At 33.4% G+C, this 23,845-nt stretch overlaps 1 protein-coding gene across 1 annotated transcript; it reads right to left on the bottom strand.

Moving 5' to 3' along the window:
• Nucleotides 1–8,225: 8,225 nt before the first annotated feature.
• LOC149224526 (uncharacterized) lies at nt 8,226–19,176 on the bottom strand. The gene is made up of 5 exons (XM_089388207.1): nt 19,073–19,176; nt 18,756–18,884; nt 17,811–17,889; nt 17,577–17,753; nt 8,226–9,308 (listed from the first exon to the last, which is right to left on the bottom strand). The coding sequence occupies exons 1-5, from the start codon at nt 19,174–19,176 to the stop codon at nt 8,226–8,228; spliced, it is 1,572 nt and encodes a 523-aa protein (XP_089244333.1).
• Nucleotides 19,177–23,845: the final 4,669 nt, after the last annotated feature.

Raw genomic sequence — 23,845 nt, 5'->3', positions numbered from 1 at the left:
CCTAATTACTAGGTAAATTGTAGTATCAGCTTCATGCAACTAGAATTCATATCTTGTTCATCCTTTCTACAACCCTATTCTATTGAGGTCAGTATGGAGAAGTTTTATTCCTTTATTTACCATAACGCTTACAAAATTCTTCAAATTCATTCCCAGATAATTCTCCATTATCATCTATCTCAACATCTTATTTTTATTCTTTGTTTGATTTTCCACAAGAGCCTTAAACTATTTAAGCTTGTCAAGGACTTCAAATTTCTTCATGAGGAAATAAATCCACGTATTCCTTGAGGAGTCATATATAATGATACATAGTGCATAGATTTATCTAGTGACATAACTAACACAAGTCCAACCAAATCATTTTGCAATAACTACAATATTCCCTCTAACCTCATTGAATGAGAGGATAACCTTACCTCATTTTGCTTCCCATATTAACAATGTTCATAGAAATCAAAATACAAAAGGATATTAGACATACCTTATACCATACCATTATCATGTAACCCTTGAGTTCCCTTCTCTCCAATATATTTCAGTCTTTGATGCCACATCATAGTTATTTGTCAAGAGATTATAAGAGTTTTTCCTTCTTCTCTGCTCCACGCTCAAGAACAATGGAACTATTAAAACCATCACCAACAATGCTTCCTATAATATTATATAGATTTCAATTCCAAAATACTCTTAACAATACCATTTCTCCTGAAACCATCCTAAAAGTGTCCTTTTAAAACACTAGTTTTAGCCCTATATACCTCATGCCACTTACAAAAGTCAAATTTCTGGTTAATACTAGGATGTAAAAAACACCAAGGATTGGTCTAATGCTTCCACCCGTGATATTCAACGTGAATTTTCCTTATCATATGATTTTGGATATCGATTCATATCCTAATAAAACATCACCACCATCGAATATTTCATTCTCTCAAATCCACTCCATTTGAAGATTCATCTCAAAGGATGTGTTTGCATTGACCAAACATGCCTCATGATCTACCTATGCACTTAAATATTCCAAATACACATCGCCTCCTTTAGTTGGGGGTGTTTTTTCTTATGCAAAAGTAGCATCTTCAGACCCCTTCATTTCTAAAAATTTTGGATCTACAATATTTATTATAGTTCCCTTCTTTTCCACATCTCCAGCATACCTTTACAAACATTCTTGGATATTTATATCTTCCTCTAGATTTATATCTTCCACTTGAGGAGTTATTTTTATTTCTATTCTCAGAGTATCCTCTTACAAACAAGGAATCTATGCTCTATCTTTCCACATTTTTTTGTGTCCTATCCTTTGATAACTAGGATGAGATTATTTCATCAAACCTTAAAGTATTTGTGTTACTATCTATTGTAACAACTAGACTATCCCACAATTCTAGTAGATAACATCACAAATTGATTCACTTATGGTTATCTGAAATATTAATATCAATATATAATAACTGACCTACCACAATATTGCATGCATTCAAATGCTTTATGATTGATTCTACATCATTCATCCACAAGTTATATAATCTCTTCTGTAGGAAAAATCTCTTCAGGAGGGACTTAGACCATACAAAAATCTTAACCTATCCCACAGTTCCTTTGTTTTATATTTCCTTAAAGCATTCAATAATATTGCATTGAGAGACACAATCATATTGTGCTATTTCCATTCAATCAAACTTGGTCTAGTCTTATATTAGCATCCCTATTAGTGTAGTACCAAGATCAATAATGATCCACTAATCTTTGTCCACCAAAAAATATTCCATTTTGAGCTTCTACAACTCAAAAAGTTTTCCAATGAATTTCTCAATCTTTTTCTTTGAGTTGTTTTCCTTTCCTTTTCACCACAACAGGAACTTCTATAGATCTCCCACTATAATAAGGGATACCATTGTCCTAAGCCAAATACCTTAGCCACAAATGTGTCCCCTTAAATCCAAAACTACTGTAATACTAAATATAGGTGTTGATACTTATAAACAATTACTGTAAATAGATTCTTAATAAAACAAAAAAGATGCAATGGAAAACACAAATGAAAACACAGATGATGCTTTGACATCCTCCCTAAATTTATGTGAAAAAAAAATTCATCTTCTAGCTAAGATATGGATTAAAGGGATGTACCCAAGTTTTGAACTTAGTGATCTAAAAGTCATGATTTTAATGCCCCTTCTATGACAAACTTTACAAAAAAGTGTCCTACCAGCATCGATTCTATTATCTTTGAGATGTCTCCGATCTCCATATCCTTCCCCACTATCATAAGTGCCTTTTGTTTCTTTAACCAAGTACACCTCCTTAATTAAAAATGGGGCTCAAGGCCGCAAATGTATTAGGCTCTACTACATAAATGAAGCAGAATTAAAAAGTAAATGTAAACTAGAAAGGCCCTTTTGCAAGAAAATGGGGAAAATATTGAGTCATCTTCATTATTTTCATTAATCGATAGTAATCCATATTGAGAAACTTAGTAATCTCCACCATTAGTGCACATAATGGAGCTTTCCAACCCAATTGATAGATCTCCACTTATTTCCTTGGTGTAAAATCTATCTCTACCTTGTAAACTTTCCAAAACTCGAATTGTCACCACTTATTAAGATTTTCCAAGATCGCATTGCATGTAGGCTAGAGACGAAGTCCACCTCACCTCAACAACATAAATTCAACCTAGAAAAGTGTGACCACCCTCATAAAATTCCAACAACATAAAACCTACTCGAAAAACAATGCCCAAAAATGATGACCTTTAACATTTCTTGGCCCCATCGTAGAGGGTCAAATAGTTCTGCAATGCACATGGGGCATAGAATCCATTAGACCATAAATCCAAGGTCTTCCCTAAATCCTCAAACTAAATAAAAATCATTTTATATTAATTTTTTTTCACTTTTAAACAACATTGTAATTATAAGAAATGCTTTTTTTAGGTAGATATTAAAATTATTTTTCATTATAAATATATTCAATTTCATGAAGATGGTGAATAACATCCACTAAGACCTATATGCTCTACAGGACTTTCAGAAGATAATATATTCATAAGAATTATTTAACATTTAATTTTTATGCTTGAAAAGAAGTGACCGAAGTGTTCTGAGATCGCCATAGTTTTGATAACTTAAAAGGTCAACAAGGTTGATACTTTGATAAATATTTTGGAAATTAGATTGAATTTTAGTATAATATGGACAATCTAAAATAAAGTAATGTTCATATTCAACCTTCTTAGGATCATAAAATTGATATAATCATTCATCCCATGGCAGTTTTGGAATTGAACAACACCTAACTTCACTATTAAGCTCATGAGAGTTAATTATTATCTTAAAAATGTTCATTTTCTTCTTAAACTAGTGAAGATAGAAAGATAACTTTGGTTTTCAAGATTGGAGTTGATCACCTCCTTATAGTATTTTAGTTTCCTTTTCCCCTCTAACTACTTATCACCCCATAATTTCTCCTAAAATTTGTGTGTAATAATATTCTTAATATTATTTGTATTCTATATAATGATCCCCTCCTTTATCTCCTAATGGTTGAGCCAAGACTAGGCATCCTTATGCCACCCTCGCTTGAGCCGAATTTGGGGGTTTTGGATAGGGTTATCACTAATTTAGAAACCTCTTAGAATCCATGTTGTATACATTATTCTTATACTAAGATACCTATTCAGATTCATGGTTTTAGTGGGGAAACAACTTACTTTGATCATGGGGATAAGGTAGGGATTATTTCATGAAATCCTGAGGATGTAGGTTATAAAATAGTTTTGGATGTATTCAATATTCCTCCATGATTCTCTAGATGCACTTCAACCCCATTTCTCACAACCATATCAAATAACAGGAGTGATGAGATTCGCATAGAGGATATTGTTTAATCCCATATCCAAAGATTTTCTAAATTACAATTATTTTTTAGCTCATAGTAAGCTTTCCAACCTTCATTCATCCATTTTCCAATGCCATAATTCCAATTGAGCTTATGATGGACGTTGATTCCCAAATATTTGTATGAAGGAACTACCTCCAAGGAGTTATTTTCATGAATGAAAGTATCATAGGTGATATTTTTTTATTTATATATCATGACATTATTTTTGTTGATACTAAAACTTATATCCATATTGTAGTAGAAATCAGGGAGGATTATTACTTTCTTGCCAAAATCATAATGGTTCGTTTCCCAAAAAACAATATTGTTAGTATAAAGGAGAAGATTTTTTTATCATACCCATGAGTGTAGCGCAAACACAATCTACATCTTCCAAACACTCTTCTATCTTATCAATGTATATGGAAAAGAGGTAGGGGATAAGGAACACACTTGCTTGACTCGGATACTGCATTTAGTTTCTTCCAACCAACCTTAAGTGGTCCTAAGCTTGGAAACGACATTCTCTTACATCCTTGTCATAAAAACCCTCAACTTAAGAGGAGGTATTATCTCTTATAGCATCCTACATAAATATTTCCTAGGAATAGTATCAAAATATTTTCTAAATTCAATGAAACAATAGAAGATATCGATGTTATTATTGTGGCATTTTGTACAATTGTCATAAATGGAACAAGATTGTCCACAATTGAATATTATCTTGTAACCTAGCTTGACATTTAGATTTTTGACTATGGCTTTCAAACCATAGGCTAATATTCTTTTCTAAGATAAGCCCATACAACTTGGCTATAATGTGGATAATCATAATGGTCTTGTAATTAAAGGAAATGCTTTTATCTCTAGTTCTAAAGATATGCACAATAAAGCCTAGCTTTAGGAAAGTCTTGCTTGACGGCCAAATTAAAGAGGTTGTGTATGTGCTCAATGAGAATAAGTCCTCCATTTTTCAAAAAAATCACCTTCATAACCTTCAATACAATTTTTATAATTTTTTTTATTTTTATTTTTTTAATATGTGTGTGGGAGAGAAAGAATAATTACATATTTCCATATTTTCTTAATCACTTTATATTTCATATATAAAAAGTTTGATAAAATATATTCCACTTGAACTAAATATCACATTTATATTAAATATTAAAATAGTCTTTTTTTTAATAAATATTTTATTTATAACAAATATCACTTAAATTTTATTGCTTTTATTTAAAGGATTATGTATCACTTTTTTATTTTGTTAGGTGATGTGAGATCTCAAATAGTTCAAGTAGTCATGACCCAAGGCTATTTAAGTTGTGAAAATCATTTGGGAATTGCACTCGGCATAGTCTTTACCAACCCTTAGCATAATTGAATTTTGGTTATGAAATTTCGAACTAATAAACTTTTCACCAAAAAATACCTTAACAAAACACATATAATTATTTATTTTATATCTATAAACATATGTATAAAATTTATTTAAAAAAAAATGAATTAAATAAAATAGTTCTGAAGATTTATTTAGAAGATTTTTCGGCGAAAATCACATTATAATTCATTTGTCAACGCAACCAAAAAGTGTGATTCATCGTCAAGAAAAGTTGAAGAATCAAATCATGACTACAGAATATATAAAGAGAGCAAATCATCCAACGAATATAATTGACTAGGGACTGCTACACTTGACCAAAAACGACTACATTAGACTTAGTAACAGGATACGATCAAGAGAACAGAAAAGGGACACAAAAATAATTAATTAAATTAATTAGTTAGTTTTATTATATTTATTTATTATTCTTAATCTTCAAAAACTAGATAAATATTTATATTATTATTATTATTATTATAAGAAATAATAAATGTTTAATAACTAGAAAACTTAATTAGCTGGTCAGTTCTATGACCTAATTCTAGTTCCAATAAATTTAAATATATTAAATATGTATCATGAATAGAAGTAAATAAAGTTTTCAAGATATTAATTTTTTATATGAAATATAGAAAGAATTACACATCATATTGATATGGCACATCATATTTTCCTTTGGGAAAGAAACAATCCATTAGACAAAGGGCTCTTTCACAATAATAACTTTTAGATATACAAAATCTAAGCATAAACATATATTTTGAAAGTTAAATTTATAGTTAAATTTAATTAGTATATATATTTTTAGTTAAATAGGTTGTTATAATTTTTAATAAAATTATTATTTTTATATTTTTAAATATATAATTATTTTTATATTTTTAAATATATAATTATTTTTTATTTAAAAAATTCTTAAATCACACCATGTATATATTTAATAATATAATATGTAATATTGAAAAAAACTCACTAAATTCTAAACCAAGGTCATAAAAGAAATATTATAATTTAATATTAAAATGTTCACACAACTGTGAATTCCAGGTCACAAGTTCAAATTTCGACTTACTAGTGCATCATGGTTCAAATTTGGACTTAACCATGCATCATGCCTGAGGCCAATATAATAGCCACTGAAAATTATAGTACCAACTATCTAGATCAAATTTGGACTTAGCCATGCATAATGCCTAAGGCCGATATAATTGCCACTGAAAATTATAGTGCCAACTCTCTAGATCAATCACGTGTCATGCAAGTATATAGTAGCCATCGAGATCCACCAAGTGTGACGCAAGTACTAGAGCGGGCACGTTTCCGATTTGGTTAATAAAAAAAAGTAAATTTAGCTTCCCAATGAATCTACGAGTCGCATCATGGTGAGCACATGCAATTTTACACCTAAATTATTATTAGGCCGATAGGCCTTCCTTTGAAAGGGACTTTCGTCATCCTTTTGTTTCTCACGCTGACACCTGGCGTCGGGCATAGAGCGGGCAATTTGTGGGCAATTTGTTTTCGTATTTGTTCAGGCAACACGTCAGCCCCTGCGTATCGGCCTCGCTGCAAGGAAGGGGCGGAGGTATTCAGGCGCGGAGGTATGGTATTCATGGATGCCGGGGTTGGAGGGCAGGACGTCGGCGTTCCCTGTGAGGGAAGCCACAAGAGACGCTGGAAGCCTTCGCATAGCTGGACGATGCACCCGCGCCCGACGAAACAAAGAACACCCCTTCTTCCATATCCGTCCATTTTCTGCTCTCCATGTTGTCTTCCACGCCCTCTGCAATAATGTTTTTGTGCTTTTCCACTTACTCCTGCAATAACGTGTCCCATTTTTGCTGTGAAATCTATTGTGCACACCTAGCCCTCTATTATGTGCACGACCTAGCCCTCTGTTGTTCTATATACACTGTTTACACCTCCATTTTACTGTTCAGAAATTGTTCACTCACGTTTTACTATTCAGAAATTGCTCCTGCTCAATTTTCAGGTCAGTGCTTCCAACATTTTAATTTTAGTCCAGTGTTTTCTTAGTGTTCTCTTCTGGGTTTTTCACTTCTGGGTTTTTCAATGGCAGGTACAACTCTCTTTCCCGATTCAGAAATTGTTTGCCCAGGTTCCCAGGTTGTCAGAATTCTTCTGTTTACATTGCAGGTTAGTGCTCTCAAAAATGGATTTTCTGATCCCATTCTCTTTTTCCTGATTCCTGGCTGTATTATATAAATTACCCTAGCAATGCTTTGGTTTTTCCTGATTCCTATCTGTATTATATAAATTACCCTAGCAATGCTTTGGTTTTTCCTGATTCCTGGCTGTATTATATAAATTACCCTAGCAACGCTTTGTAAATTTTATCGCTACAGAAGAAGAAACCCTAACTGATCAAATCTCCAAAGAAATCTACTTTTTGTTTTAAATGTTTTGTGTAAAGAAATGAGAAAATGTGAGGTAGGAAATGGAGAAGCGTGGCGACTAAGAGGAAACATGGCCACAAGAATGACCTAGTTCACTTCCGGGGTAAGGAGAAATTGTTGCCGCCACGGTTGCACAATCCTAGCGATAATAGTATCTTATAAGTGAACAAATGATAATGATCCTTCCATCCAACATCGAGACTGACTGCTCTCAGCCTAATTAAAAAAAACAAATATCCTTTACCAGAGGCCGGCTGATGGGACTACTTTGCAAGAGTCTGATCGATTGATTCATAAGAAAAAGATGAAGTCCCAAAATGCGAGGTATGAGTATAAATTATAATATAATATGTGGTGACAATCCACCAACATCCCCTGATGAATCTGTACCATTTTAACCTGCATTTTGCGCCTGCAATGTTTCTTCCCCCAGTACGCCATGTTTTAGATGCATCTAGTGGGAGTTTATTGACTCATATTGAATCTAAATACAGAAGATAGACGAGGTTCGAGGGGGAGTGATGGCTCGAGGGAGGAACTTAGTCCGTAGATGAACAGTATAATAGGACCAAAGCCCTCAACATTTGTCCATGTCTTCTGTTAATTTCTGAAATGTTCATTCCACCTTCAATATCAGATGTTGTTAAAGGGGAAGATAAACAAACAGTACTGGAAATGGAATAATCATTTCCTTGGAGAATGTGCACATTCTGGCTCTTATAGTCTACAGTTGACATCTGTCCAATTCCTTCTGGTACATTAGATTCAGTTGCACCCAGGCCATCTGCTGGCATTGGCATACAGTTTAATTGCCCTGAACGAGGAGCACCAATAATATTTTTGCCAAGACTGCTATTACCATTGCCTAGAGAAGATAAAGTAGCCCTCCCCCTAAATTCATTTGGAAGGACTTGTGGCCCAACAATACTGGCAGATGGCAACTTCAGGACTTGTCCACTGTGAAGCTGAGAACCTTGAAGTTGTCTGCCAGGTTGCTGTTGTGCTGCAGATCTCTGCAGTTGTTGTTGTTGTTGGTTTATTTGATGTAGCTGTTGTTGCTGTATCAATTCCATCACCATCGCATTGTTTTTAGGATTAGATGCTCCATTGTTGTTCATCCCACAATCCACACTGCCAACTTCTGCACCTCTATTGTGTTGCTGTTGCAACATAGAAAATCCTGCAGATGTATCATTGGTTGGTAAACCCAAATTTCCAAAGGAAGGAATATGTTGTTGTGGCTGGAAAAATTGCTTCAGCTCTATGCTTCTCGCGAGTCCCTGAAGTAAATTTCCCTGACTGTTCATCAATGGTTGCCCAAATTTCCCTCTATTTAAAGGATTACAGTTTACACCATGAAATGCTGCTTGTAAAAGCAGTGTCCGAGCAATGTTTGGCAGGCCCAACCCATTGTTTGGATTCACTTGTCTAAGAAGTTTAGCTCGTAATGTCACTAGTGCTTGAGGTGACATTTGACCTGATGCCGCAAGCCTTTGAAGATCCAGCCTTCTAAGTAAACCCATAGGTCCAACACCTGCTTCTGTAGTTCCCCCAAAAGAAGAGTTCATTCCACTTTGCTGTTGTGCCACTCCACTTAACCTTTTTAGATATAGCCTATATTTCTGAGCAATGAAATAATAAGACCAATTAAAAGTTATGTTGTTCTCAGTTGCAAATTCTAATAATATGACAACAATACTAACAAAATCAAATATATTAAATACAGAGTAATGTCAGTTGAATGATGAATCCTTTCCCCTATCTCCTCTCTTAATTTTAACTCTCCAATAAATACATACAACTTAGTTATGAAAATGAATGGTGAGTGTAAGTTCCTTGATCTCTTAAATCCTAATTTGGTTTGATTTGTGTTGCATGATACAAAGAAACACAACTGATTACTTTATTTATGATTCAGGTTTGGGATTCTAAGGCAAAGATGTTGTCCCTGTTGCAGCACAACACAATGAGGAAATGTTAGATACTGGATATGATAAAAAATAGGCTAGTGGGGCTACAAACTGCATTAAATTTTGGTTAAGGATTAATGCCATTTTGGTAAAATCATTAATTAGTTTTTCTTTTATGTTTCATCTAGCTTTCTCATTTCTGGTGTCTTTCTTCGCTATGTTTTGATTTGTTGTTAGCCTTCCCATTTACCGTTTTTATAGCCTTCTCCGTTAGCATTCTCGTTTAACTTCACTCTTTTCCGCCCCTCTTTAATTTAATATTTGCAGTGCTTACATTTACATGGAATCTTATTTGTGTTTGAATTTTTTTTTGTTATTGTTGTGGTCGCTTAGGCTTTAACCATCCATTTTACAGGTTTAAAATTTTTCTCATCTGCAAGGTCAAATTGTCTTTGGTTTTGCTTTGACTTGCTCATCTATCCACCCTCTGGACTTTCTTGAAATGCCCTAACCAGATTGGGAATGTCAATTGGCAGGCAAAACTTATATGATATAGAGGATTTGAAACAGAGCATGTGAACTTCGAAATTTGATGTTTTGCTGGTCACTTAATTTATGTGGTGCTTCACATTTTCTGACTGGTGCTTCTATATTCCACTAATTTTCACTGTTGAAATCTGCTGAAATTTTATCATCGGTCATTTCACTTTTCATCAGTTATACTCAATTTCTCCTCTTATTTTTCTTTTCCTCTATATTTGTTAGGTTCCCCTACTTTTCTTTGTCTCTCTTTGTGTCATTTTTGTTTTTTTCAATTGTTTCTCTTTTATTTGAAGACTATCCAGTGCCTTCATGTCTTTTTGGTCATTTTAACCCCAAAGCATTTCATTGTGGTTGCTGCATTTTCTTGGTTGATGGTAGGATTTTGGGATCAATTTAATTGTATGTTGGGAGTTTCATGGAGTGAAATTGAACCTTGGATAGATGAACCATTATTCGAACCCCTAGCTCTATGAGGATGTGGACATATACCTCAGAATAAGTTTTAGAATAAACTTACTCGAGAACTATACCCTACTTTTATGTTGAACCATTTTTAGTTTATATTTGCATTAATCATGATACCTCTAGCGTAGCTTGTGTCAAACCGATATACCTTTTTCCAATGATCCATAACAAAATACAAATTACAGATCCTAAACAAAGGCATTCAATTGGTACAAATGATGTGCAGGCATTGCAAAGTTCCATTTACAAACAAAAGTATCTTATGCATTGCAGTGTCCACCTTCTTAAGAGCAGATAAATAATTCCATTTTGAAATCACAAAGGATGATCTAGCTTTATGTTGCCTTCCCATGTCATGACTGGCTGCTTCATCATCCCCAAGAATTTTTAGCAGATGGCAATGCATCTCAATGTGCTCTGGAAATCTTGTCTGTGGAACGAATATGCATACAGTTTTTAGACTAGATCAAGAAACTACTACAGAACAATACCCTACTTTTACGTTGCACCATTTTAGTTTACACACGCATTAATCACAATAACTATGGTGTACCTTGTGTCAAAATCTTAAACTTGTTTCCAGAAGTGGAGCCCAGAAAACTCCACAGAAGCATCATAATCCTTTTAAGAGAAAGAAGATTGTAAGACTTCATTACTCACCATATAATCAAATGCACAACTATCCATGGAAACTACATTTATCAGCTTACCAGGGCCTTGAATATTGAAGCTTGTTGACTAACAGTTTTATTATTGCTAGGAATCACTGCTTGAAGCATGCAGACCATGAATTCCCATTGGTTTTGACTTATTGAGTCTCCAACAAACATTAATCGCTTTCCTCTTACCCACTCTAGCAGATTTTTGGCATTGAAACTGAAACACCATATACAAGAAAGTCCAAATCCTTTTATTCTCATTTACAATATCACCCGGTTTTTTATCCATTTATTTTCATATGCAATATCACCCTGTTTTTTTGCATTTCATTTCCTTTTAGCATAAATGCAATGCAAAAGAGAACATACTTCTAGGTAGGCTAATTTGTTTGCAGTTTTATTTGCGGGGTTTATTTCGATTTCTGAAATATTTTGGAATAGAAATGATTGAGGTAAAAAACTGATATTTTTTATTTTGGAATAGGGATTGCGAAGAGTTTCGCTGCTACATCTCAATTCTAACAGCTTTGAAGGAAGAATTTCTAAAGATATTGGCAATGCTACAAATTTATCTAACCTACAAATTGACTGTAATAGATTTTCAGGTAAGCTTCCATCTGAGATTGCCAAGGTAGGGCTTTTATCTGTTTTCAATGCTAGCAATAATAAATTTTTAGGAAGTATACCAGATGCGCTTTATGGATTACATAATCTTGATGTATTGGGTATGCAAGTAAATTTACTTTCTGGTAACATTTCGTCGAGTATTGGGTCTCTGAAACAACTTACAGAGCTTAACTTGAAAGGAAATGATATTTCTGGTGAAATACCTATGCAAATGGGTGATCTCCAAAACCTCAGATGCCTTGATCTATCCAGCAATCAACTCTAGGGGAATGTCCAAGATTTTCAAGATATCAAACCCCGTGTCTTAGAAAAGGAGGATCATCATTTGATGACATGGATACTCTGTCGCATCCTTGTTTCTGCAACAGCTATGGTGTTGGTTGTTGGATTACGATGCTTCTACAAGAAGTATTATCACTCTCCTGTTGTTAAGGACAAGGAAAATCTTGAATTTAGTGCTTGGAACGTGGTCTATTTCCATAAGCTAGTTGTTGATTGTCAATTTGCAGATTGGGTTGTTTTGGTCATTCCTATAAATCTTTATATTTTGTCATTTAAATTATATTATTATTAATTATTATTGTTAATTATATTATTATTATTATTATTATTATTATCAATGTTTAAATAAAAATAGTTATAAAATTATTTATAGATCACAAAATTAATTGTATTTCATTAAACATCACATATGAATACAATAAGTATTGGTTTAAAAGTATCATAATTTGACTTTCTAATCGCACTATACAATTACGGGGCCTACCTTATTTCCATCTCGTTATGGTTACCTTCCAGATTTCTATTTCTATGTTTACCTATAAAATAAATAAAAAATAATGTCTTTTAATTCGAAATACACGCAATGGTAAATGTTGACATAATCCAAGTAAATAATGTTGATATTGCGGAATGGTTAATGTTTATACAATCTATTTAAATAATCCTTTTTCAACACTCATGGTTTAAGTAAATAATGTTTTTTCTTATTTGAAATTAACCATTGTTGATCTGACCTTCATTTGAGGGGTTATCATTATTGATTAAGGTGGTTTTATATATGGTATAAGTGGATAGCAATTTTAGAAATAATTAATGAGTTTACAAGTTGAAAATAGAAATAGATTAGATTACGCGCGGTTATTTTTGTTAGACTAAACAAAGCGCAACTGAAATAAATATAAACATACACAACACATACAAAAAACCACACAAAACCATAACACAGAGATTTAACGTGGTTCACCCAACCAATCTAGGCTACGTCCACCAGAACAGAGGCATCGGCAATCTTATTATTCAAAGGAGATTACAACAAATCTAATAATCTGCACATACTCTCATCTCTCCCCTATTTTCTCTACTTTCTCTACACACTCTTACAATAATCTACGGGATTACATTTCTATATAGTTGGAGTATAAAACTAAATCATAAATTCCCTCACAACAAATATAGGATGCATTAACTCCTCCTCAAAAAATATTGGAGCTAATATAGCAACTAATCCTATTGTTGTCACATACATGAGATTTTTCCCAAATTTAATAAAACAGAAAATCTCAACAATCTCCACCTTGACAACAATTAGCCTGATGCCTTGTTCATTTATTATTTTTATCTTTTCTGCAAGCCAAGAGAAGCCAGACACTAACACAGCTTCTCTAACAAAACTGGTTTCGTGAACATATCTGCACAGTTTTCTTTCATATGCACCTTTTCAAGAGAAACACCCCTTTCAGTGATAACATGTCTTACAAAATGGTACTCGATTGATATATGCTTTGATTTACTATGATAGGCTGGATTCTTAGCCAAGTGAATTGCACTTTGACTATCACAAAATAACTTGATGTTGTCCTGTAACCTCCCAAACTCACCAATCAAACCTTTCAACCAAACCCCTTGTTTGCAAGCATGTGAAGCAGCTATGTATTCTGCTTCAGTAGTGGATAAAGCAACAATATTCTGTAGCTTTGACATCCAGCTAATAGCTCCACTTGCAAGAGTAAAGACATATCCTGAAGTTGACCTTCTCTTATCCAAATCACCTGCAAAATCGGAATCAACATATCCACAAACAAATTCACTGCTTTTATTATAAGTGATACAATAATCACTTGTTCCTTTCAAATACCGAAGCACCCATTTCACTGCTGACCAGTGTTCTTTACCTGGATTTTCCATATACCTGCTGACAACCCCAACTGCATGTGAAATATCTGATCGAGTACAAACCATCGCATATATCAAACATCCTACTACATTAGCATACAGAATTCGAGACATATATTCCTTTTCTTCATATGTATTAGGACATAAACTGGAAGAAAGCTTAAAATGGGAAGCTAAACGAACTGAAACAGGCTTCACATTGTTCATACCAAACCTCAAGAGTATTTTCTCAACATACTTCTGTTGTGATAGCCACAACTTACCGTTGCTCCTGTCTCTGAAAATCTCCATGCCCAAAATTTGTCTTACTGCTCCGAGATCTTTCATATCAAACGTCCTAGCCATCTGAGCCTTTAACATGTTGATCTACACTATGTTTTTGCTTGATAAAAGCATATCGTCAAAATATAACACTAAGATAATGAACATGCCATCATTTAATTGCTTAAAATAAACACAATGATCATATTCACTTCTTATATATTTCTGACTCAACATGAAAGAATCAAACTTCTTGTACCATTGCCAAGGTGACAAATTTCTTATTGCGATGCTATACAAACCCTTCCGATTGTTCCATATAAATTTCCTCATCTAAGTCTCCATGTAAAAATGCAGTCTTAACATCTAGTTGCTGCAATTCTAAATCAAGCAAAGCGACTAATGCTAACACAATTATAATTGAAACTATTTTAACAACTGGTGAAAAAATCTCATGAAAGTCAATGCCTGCTTTCTGAGAAAAACCTTTTGCGACCGGCCTCACTTTGTACCTGTCCTCAGTATCATTCACACACCGTTTCAACTTGAAAACCCATTTACATCTCACAGTTTTCCTGTCTTTCGAAAGTTCAACCAGATGCCATGTGCCATTCTTGTGTAATACCATCATCTCATCCTTCATAGATTCTTTCCACTTTTCCCTTTTCGAACCTTCTACAGCTTCCTGATAACACAAAGGTTCATCATCGTTAGCGGTTAAAGCCACTAAAGTAACATAATCATCATACCTTCTAGGAGGGCGTTTGATTCTTGTAGACCTCCTTAAGGATGTTTCTGGTGCTTCCACAATTGGCTGATTACCATCTGTAGGAACTTCTTCATGATCAGCATCTAGGACCTATTCATGATATACATCTGAACCCTATTCATGATCTAATTCTGAAACCTGTTAATGACTAGTATCTGAACTATGGTCATCATGACTATCATTAGAAGTGCTTTCAAACTGAATGTGCTGAAAATCAGATACATCATCCTGTTTCAATCTATTATCTACATCTAACTGTACAAGAGAGGATTCATTAAACTTTACATCTCTGTTGAAGATGATCTTGCGAGTAGTAGGATCTCACAATCTATATCCCTTTGTTCCATCACCATATCCAACAAAGATATACCTTTTTGACTTTGGATCTAATTTAGTTTGTTGATGTTTAGGCACTAGAGCATATGCATCACAACCAAACACTCTGAGTTTAGAATAATCACAAGGGTGACCTTTCCATACCTCTTGAGGAATCTTGCAATCTATTGCCATGGATGGTGATCGATTTATCACATAACAAGCTGTAGCCACCGCTTCTGTCCACAATTCCTTCTGCAAACCAGCATTATTCAGCGTACTCCTTGCTCTCTCTAAAAGAGTCATATTCATGCGTTCAACAACTCCATTTTGCTGAGGACTATAAACAGTGGTCTTATGTCTCTCGATCTCTGCATCCTTGCAATAGTTTTCAAACTCCTTGGAAGAAAACTCACCACCATTTTCAGTTCTTAAACATTTTATAGTTCTACCAGTGATGTTTTCTACCAATGCTCTAAACTGCTTGAAAAATGTAAAAACATCAGACTTCTTCTTTAACATGTAGACCCACACTTTCCTAGAGAAATTATCAATAAATGATACAAAATATGACGAGCCACCATATGAAGTTGTAGGGGCTAGACATCTGAATGGATATAATCAAGTATTCCTTTACTAATATGTTTGCATGTTTTAAAATTTTGCTTACTTTGTTTTCCAAACAGACAATGTTTATAGAAATCTAACTTTCCTGACTTTAGATTAGGAAGTAACTTGTGATCAGCCAAAATTTTTAACCCTCTTTTGCTCATATGGCCCAACCTTTGATGCCATAAGCGAATGGAACTACTGTCATGTTCAGACACCGTAGACACATGATCTGACCCTGTTCTTCCTTCTAACTGAAATAGATTTCCCACCTTCTTAGCTTTCATTACTAGTAAAATACCTTTGTAAATTTTCATTACTCCACCTTGAATTATAGTTTTATATCCATTTGTGTCAAGTGCTCCTAGTGAAATTAGATTTTTCCTTAAATCTGGTACATGTCTTACATTACCTAACATTTTGTTTGTCGCATCAGACATTTGCAGCTGTATACTCCCTATTCCCACAATATTACATGTGACATCATTACCCATGTACACGACTCCATCATTAATTGATCTATACGTCTTAAACCATTCTCTATGAATACACATGTGGTTTGATGCACCAGAATCTAACAACCAATGTTGATCATGATTTGACAAATTAACTGATAACACTTCATCACTCATACCTGAACCAGATGCCAAACCTGTATCTGTCATGTTTGCTTCTTGCTTCGCTGTCGAAGAGTCTTCTTTGGATGCTTGCTATCTCTTCCAACAATCCTTCTTCAAATGTCCCGATTTGCCACAAAACGAGCACTTTACCTTACTCTTCTTCCCTTTCGATTTTGATCGTGAGTCGCTGTGTTTACCAGAGCGTCTTTCTCTCGAACGACCTCTAGCCATCATTGATTCTGATGTAGAGGTGTCGGCATTTGACCTCTTCCTTGTCTCTTCGGACAACAAAGCTCCAACAATATCATCAAATTCAAGGGTTTCTGATATACTTAGACTGATAGAAGTAACAAAATGATCCCACGACTCGGGCAACGAGCACAATAAAGTTATAGATTTATCTTCCGATTCAAATTTTACTTCTATACTTTCTAATTGCACCATGAGAGTATTAAAGACATTCAAATGATCAGTAATAGTTGTACCTTTCTTCATACGCGGACTGTACAATTTTCGCTTCAGAAGAATCCTATTGGTCAAGGATTTTGTCATGTACAGCTTCTCTAGCTTTGTCCACAAACCAGCAGCAGTTTTCTGTGACACGATGTTAAACAAAACATCATCCGCCAAACACAGTCGAATACCGCTCAGAGCTCTTCCATCAAATTCATTCCATTCATCATCTGTCATCGGGTAAGGTTGTTTGGATCTTCCGAACAGCGCCTTCGCCACGCCTTGTTGCACAAGCAGATCGTGCATCTTCACTTTCCAGATCTCGAAGTTATTTCTTCCATTAAACTTCTCGATCTCAAAACGAGCACTTTGAGTTTTTTCCATGTTGTATCAAACAAACAATCTCTAATTCCGAATTAAAAAATGCCTCTGTCGTATAGTGTAATCACAATTTTAAAAGAAAAAACCAAAATTGCAAGTTTACCAGAGGGAAAATCTGCTGGGCGCTCCTTGACAGCGAAAAAACCGTGCCTAAAACACAATCCACTGCCTGGCGCTCCGCTGACAGCCGATCAACCGCGCCAGAGCAAAATCGGTGTAAGTGTCGCAAAATTGGCGCGCTTAATCCCGTCGATTCCGTGCCAATCTGAATATTGGATCTCTGGCACAAGTATCAGATTTGCGCCAATTGGCGCATCTGTTCCAAAATAAAACGCGCCAACCCGTTCACTGCCAGAATTGGCGCGACTGTCTCTGCTAAAACCGCGCCAATCGCCGAAACTCCACCTTTAGCCGATCTGTCACATGCACCAGCTCCACAACCAGAGACTCGCAGGTTATGGGCCCACCACGCTTCGCTGCGCCGCTCTGATACCACTTGTTAGACTAAACAAAGTGCAGCTGAAATAAATATAAACATACACAGCACACACAAAAAACCACACAAAACCATAACAGAGAGATTTAACGTGGTTCACCCAACCAATCTGGGGTACGTCCACCAGAACTGAGGCATCGGCAATCTTATTATTCAAAGGAGATTACAACAAATCTAATAATCCACACATACTCTGAGCTCTCCCCTATTTTTTCTACTTTCTCTACACACTCTTACAATCCTCTACGGGATTACATTTCTATATAGCGAGAGCATAAAACTGAATCATAAATTCCCTCACAATAAATATAGGATGCATTAACTCCTCAAAAAATACTGGAGCTAATATAGCAACTAATCCTATTGTTGTCACATACATGAGATTTTTCCCAAATTTAATAAAACAGAAAATCTCAACACTTTTAAAATATTAAATTACAATGTGGAAAAGCATATTACAATTACTTAATGTTTTAATCGTAGTGTCAACCAGCAATGTAAGTGGTTATTTATTTTTTATGAACGCGTTTTAAACTTAATATATTGATAAGAATGGTTTAGTTTTGGTTTTGTTGTTTTAGATGGTCATGGTGGTTATTGCCTTGGTCACTAACAAGCTTTGTATATGTTTGACTATCTATAGAAGTTTCTTGCTTTTAATAATTCTATCGACCTCTCTTTGTACCTTTTGGGACAATTGCTAGTTTGATATTCTTGTTCTTTCGTAATGAATGCTCGTTTCCCTGACGATCAAACTAACAGTGGGGGAGATTAAAAATATTGGACCTCTTTGAGATAGCAAAGCACGAAAAGGATGGTGCACCACCAGTCACGAGTCCGTTGGAACACCGAATGTACAACGACTCCGTTGACCTCATCTTACTCCCCAACGACCCCAACGAAGCGCAGACACGGCTGAATGCAGGAAATCAAATATGAACGTGAATATGCTGTTTTAAATTAGATGATAAGTCACTCTCAAATATAAATGTGGCCAAGCGCTGAACCATACGTATCGTGCCACTGCAATTATTTTGCTTTGGATGTTTCAGAAGTATTCTCTGAAACAGATGCTGCCTCTTTCAATCGCCATTTTACACAACCATAACAGGTTGGCGGTTTGGCCAGGCAATTTCTGGAACAGCCTGGCACTTTCAATCATGTTTTGGCAGCATTCTCTGGAACAGGCTGGCACTTTCATCACCATTTTCCACAACTATAATAGGTTTGCAGTACATGTACATACTCTATTCGTTTCTTAAATTTTTATATTTTAAGTTTTGATGGTGTTAAAAAGTAGATTAATGCTATTAGATATAATAGGTGCAGAACAAATCGATGTTATTGTAGACTCCAGATGTATACGACTACAAATTTGATCATAAAAAAATGGGACTAGTTAAACCAAAAGTAAAACCAAATTAGAATCCAAGACTTTCCGCGCTCAAACAAACGTTAAAGTTCAAACTTCACAATCACTGACCTCCAAACTCTGTGCCATGTCCTTTTCCTAAAATTTGTGAGGTCAATTGGAAAAAAATTCACGAAGTAGCTAGGAATAAGTGGGATCACCACTAGCGACTCATTGGCTATACGTTAAACAGACGAGACAATAATGGTTGGTCCAAGTTTATACAGGAATTTGCGTCCGAAATAAGTGAGCGTTCCCTCTACGATACGCTAATCCGCTGGTCTTGGTCTGTATTTTTTATATTCCTATATATAGCAAGATCTTTCAATTAGGAACTGTTATTATAACCTGGGGAAGGCAAGGTTTCAATATGTTGTGAAAGTTTTTTTTAATAATAATATATAAAAGAAATTATTCCCTGCAGCAGGCAAAGTTTCAATATGGTGTGAAAGTTTTATTTTTAATAATAATGTATATAATAATTTTTTTCCATCATATATTTTAGGTTACTAATATACATATAAGCCTAAATAACTATAATATTATAATATAAATATAATGTATTATATATTTATTATTAAAATAATATATCATAAATATGTTTTTTAAGTAATTGAATTATATTAATAATTAACATAAACATGTATGAATATATTTTTGTTAATAGGTAAGTAATTTATAATTTTTATAAGATTTAAATATTATCTTACTTATAAAATAGATAATTCAATTTATTTTTACAAATGGGATGAATCAATAAACATTATTGTTTTAATTAATTTTAACAAAACTATTTATTATACATTTTTAACTTTTTAGTACTATTAAAAACATTTTTATTACTTTAACACATTATCTTTTTATAAATAATTTGATCATTAGAGAGACATCTGGTTTAAAAGTAAAAATGATTTAATCAATTTTATCTTATAATTGTTTTAATCAATTTTAAAACATTTAATTTAAATAAATTAAGATATACCACTTTATAAGAATAAAAAGATTTTTATATTATACAAATTTAAATGTTATCCCACACATCAGAAAAATAATTGTATATGAAAAACATTTTACATTCTTAATATTTATTAATAATTTTTATTTATACAAATTTTAATATTTTCATTCAAAAAATGACAATGAATATATATGCTTGATTATAAAATAGTACATGGAAAGATACAATATACACTAAAAAATATAAATATTCAACATAAATTTTTAAGATAAAATAGCATCATCAATTATATTTTATGAAAGTAATTGTTTCATAGATCATGTTTAATACAAGACTATATAGTTCAACACTATTCCATATATTGATAAACATTGTATTTATAATTCTTATTAGTGTTCATAAAGGTTTGTGGCAAATACTTCTTGTTATTATATTATTTTATTTTAAATATGTAATGCACTTATTTTATTATTATGTACACATTACATCCATTGTCCCTATGTGTACATTCTTAAGTACTCTATATTATCCTTCCTAGGTACTTTACACTTCTTCCACCTTGGAATGTTTCGTTCTTGAAATACAGGAAGAAGTCATAAAATATGACATGTTATAGCAAGAGCTAACACTTTAAATATAATCTCAATTAAGTTACCTAGAGAATGAGAAACAATCTGATTGTCACCACTCTTACCTTAACAACGACTTCCCTTATGTCACCATCGGATGATATCCAACATAAGAGTGATTATTGTATTAGATATTAAGTCAAATGAAGTCAACAACCTCCTAAGAATTCTACTTCAATTACCCCAAATCAACGAGATCAAGTAACTAGAATCTATGGTGGATTTTTGAATTTTATATTTGATTTTGAAGTTTCCTATAGCTATTATTGAGCATTAGTTCAACAAATAAAGACTCAAACAATAGTTCAACAAATAAAGACTCAAACAATATCCCTAAACACACAAAATTAAGAAAATGTTGAAGTAAACTAACACATAAAATAAAAAATTACATCGATAGACTAGCTTAAGATAGTAGCAAATATAGCCATAGAAATTATGAAAACAAAGTGAAAAATGAGGTATACAGATAAGAGTAAATAAGATGATTATTTACAACAATTTTCCAGTGAATGAAATACTTATAACATCAATTAATCATCCTAATTTATGACTAGAAAATAAACATGAATTGATACTTTTTTTCTAACATATTTCAAAACATTTATAACCCTAGGATAATTATGTCTAATTAAATAAATGCTACAAAGAAACGTATGTTTTTGATATAATTAAACCCTAATTAACCCTAAAATAAGTGAATAAACCATACTTTAGTGATATAAGTGTTTTATACAAGACATAGGACTAGTGCCTTTTTAGTATAGGGCTAATGGTGTCTAGGATCAAGAAACATGAAGATTTTGGAGTAGATTCAAGACTTAAAATACTAAAGTAAGTCCAATAACTTATCCCTATGCTTTCTAATCAACTCTATAAATCTTTAAAGATGATATAAGTGAATGAACCCACTCATTCTTTCCTTAAAGACTTGGAAGAAGGATTTATCTAAGAAGGATAATGAAAACATAATACAATGCCATCTCTACGTATACTTCATCACCATCATTCATAAATAATAACCACAATAGAAGAATTCCACTTACTTTGTTTTTCATGCATTCGTCGAGACATCACCATAATCCATCAATGAAAATAATGATAACTCCAGATTAAGAAGACCTTAGAGACAATCACTCAATTAATGCTCTATAGTGAACTAAATAAAAAGATAAGTAATCCGAGAGAGGTGATCTCTTCAAAATGTGAAATCATCAAATGAAAGACAGTTGTCCCCTATTTATAAAAGGAAAACCAAGCATATAATCTCAATTAGGAATAAAATCCAATAAAACATAAAAACCCATGATACAAGATGGATATCTCTCAATCAAATCCCAAAAAGAGCCTCGAAGATAAAATAAAATGATAAAACATGATAAATTCCCTCTAAAAGTTAACACATCTCAGTGTAGAGGCCTCATAATGGTGACATCATCTCCAAAGGAAATGTCTCTCCACAAAAGGTGTGATGAATCATCAAGGGGGTATGTCTCCTCATCCAAGGATCGTGTCTCATTGTAAAATGGTCCCCATCAAGCCCAAATTCATCCAACCAAGCCACCACATCACGCATATGGTGCCACATGATCTCATATGTGCAAGATACTAGTTCCAATAGGTAATGTCCAAGGTCTAAGAGATCGAGGAGTGCATTCAAAGGCATGTCAAATAATTACAAAGTTCGAAATTGATAACCAATTGTCCAATGTTTGTTATCAAGTGACACACAATTTGAAGGGTGTGTAGAAACACACAAACAACGTAAAATAAGCACCAAACATCATCCAAAGGACCACAACAATGTTCAGATTATCATCAAGCACAAGCTCAAGCAAGATCAACCAACATGCATGTAAGAGATGTTGAAACATAAAATGTGAACCATATTTCAAAGTCATGTAAGCATATCACATTAAGTATCTTCTTAAAAATTCACATCAACTTAAGTGATCCATAAATTGTTGTGGATATTCCATTGGATAGTTTGTCACAATATTATTAGTAAAATTATTAATAGCATTAACAATATTACATTATTGATAGGATACATTAATTATAAGATAAATACATTATTAATATCGTATATGTAACAAATAATCTTATTATACATAATTTTATTATTAACATCAATGTTATTATAAATATTAATAATATTCATAGTTACAACAATAACAATAATAATACATAATAATTTGATATTACAATGGGGCAAACAAACTTGATTTCACGGAGTAATGAATATTTCCCTACATCATATTGTGATGAGAATATCTCCACATCACATTTGAACATAATCCTTCAACCTTCACTGGCACCACATTGTGGTGCAATACAAGAAACATAACATCACTATGTGACAAACATCTCCCAATAGTACTATGTGATGGAAATTACCTCATGTCACATTGTGATATGCAAAACAAACGATGTCACAATTTTGATGAATAATAAATGTCGTTGAAATGTTGCAAACAACAAATGCCACTATAATGTGAGGAAAAATAAACACCATCATAATGTGACGAAAAACATATACCACTGCAATGGACGAACTATGAAAAACATCACAACATGACAAACAATGTCACAATGTGATGATTAATAATCATCACAATGTGTGGAATAACTAACAATGTCACAATGTGATGGATAATAAATTTTGTTACAATGTGACCAACAATAAACATCATTACAATGTGTCAAACAATGTATGACATTTGTATCATGCTATGTGTTGAAAATGGTTGTTATACATTAACATTGTATTCTTTATCAAATATGGTCAAACAAGGTCCCTAAATCTCAATGGCATAATGGTCAATCTTGGTCATAATGATAAACCATTATGACATGGTTTCCCATGGTTAACTTTATC

The sequence above is a fragment of the Pinus tabuliformis genome, chromosome Q (genome assembly GCF_031772625.1).
Source record: "Pinus tabuliformis cultivar Carrire ecotype Pingquan chromosome Q, CPIR1, whole genome shotgun sequence".
NCBI classification, from domain to species: Eukaryota; Viridiplantae; Streptophyta; class Pinopsida; order Pinales; family Pinaceae; genus Pinus; species Pinus tabuliformis.
Note: the sequence above shows the minus strand (reverse complement) of the source record. Positions and strands in the feature narration are given on the sequence as shown.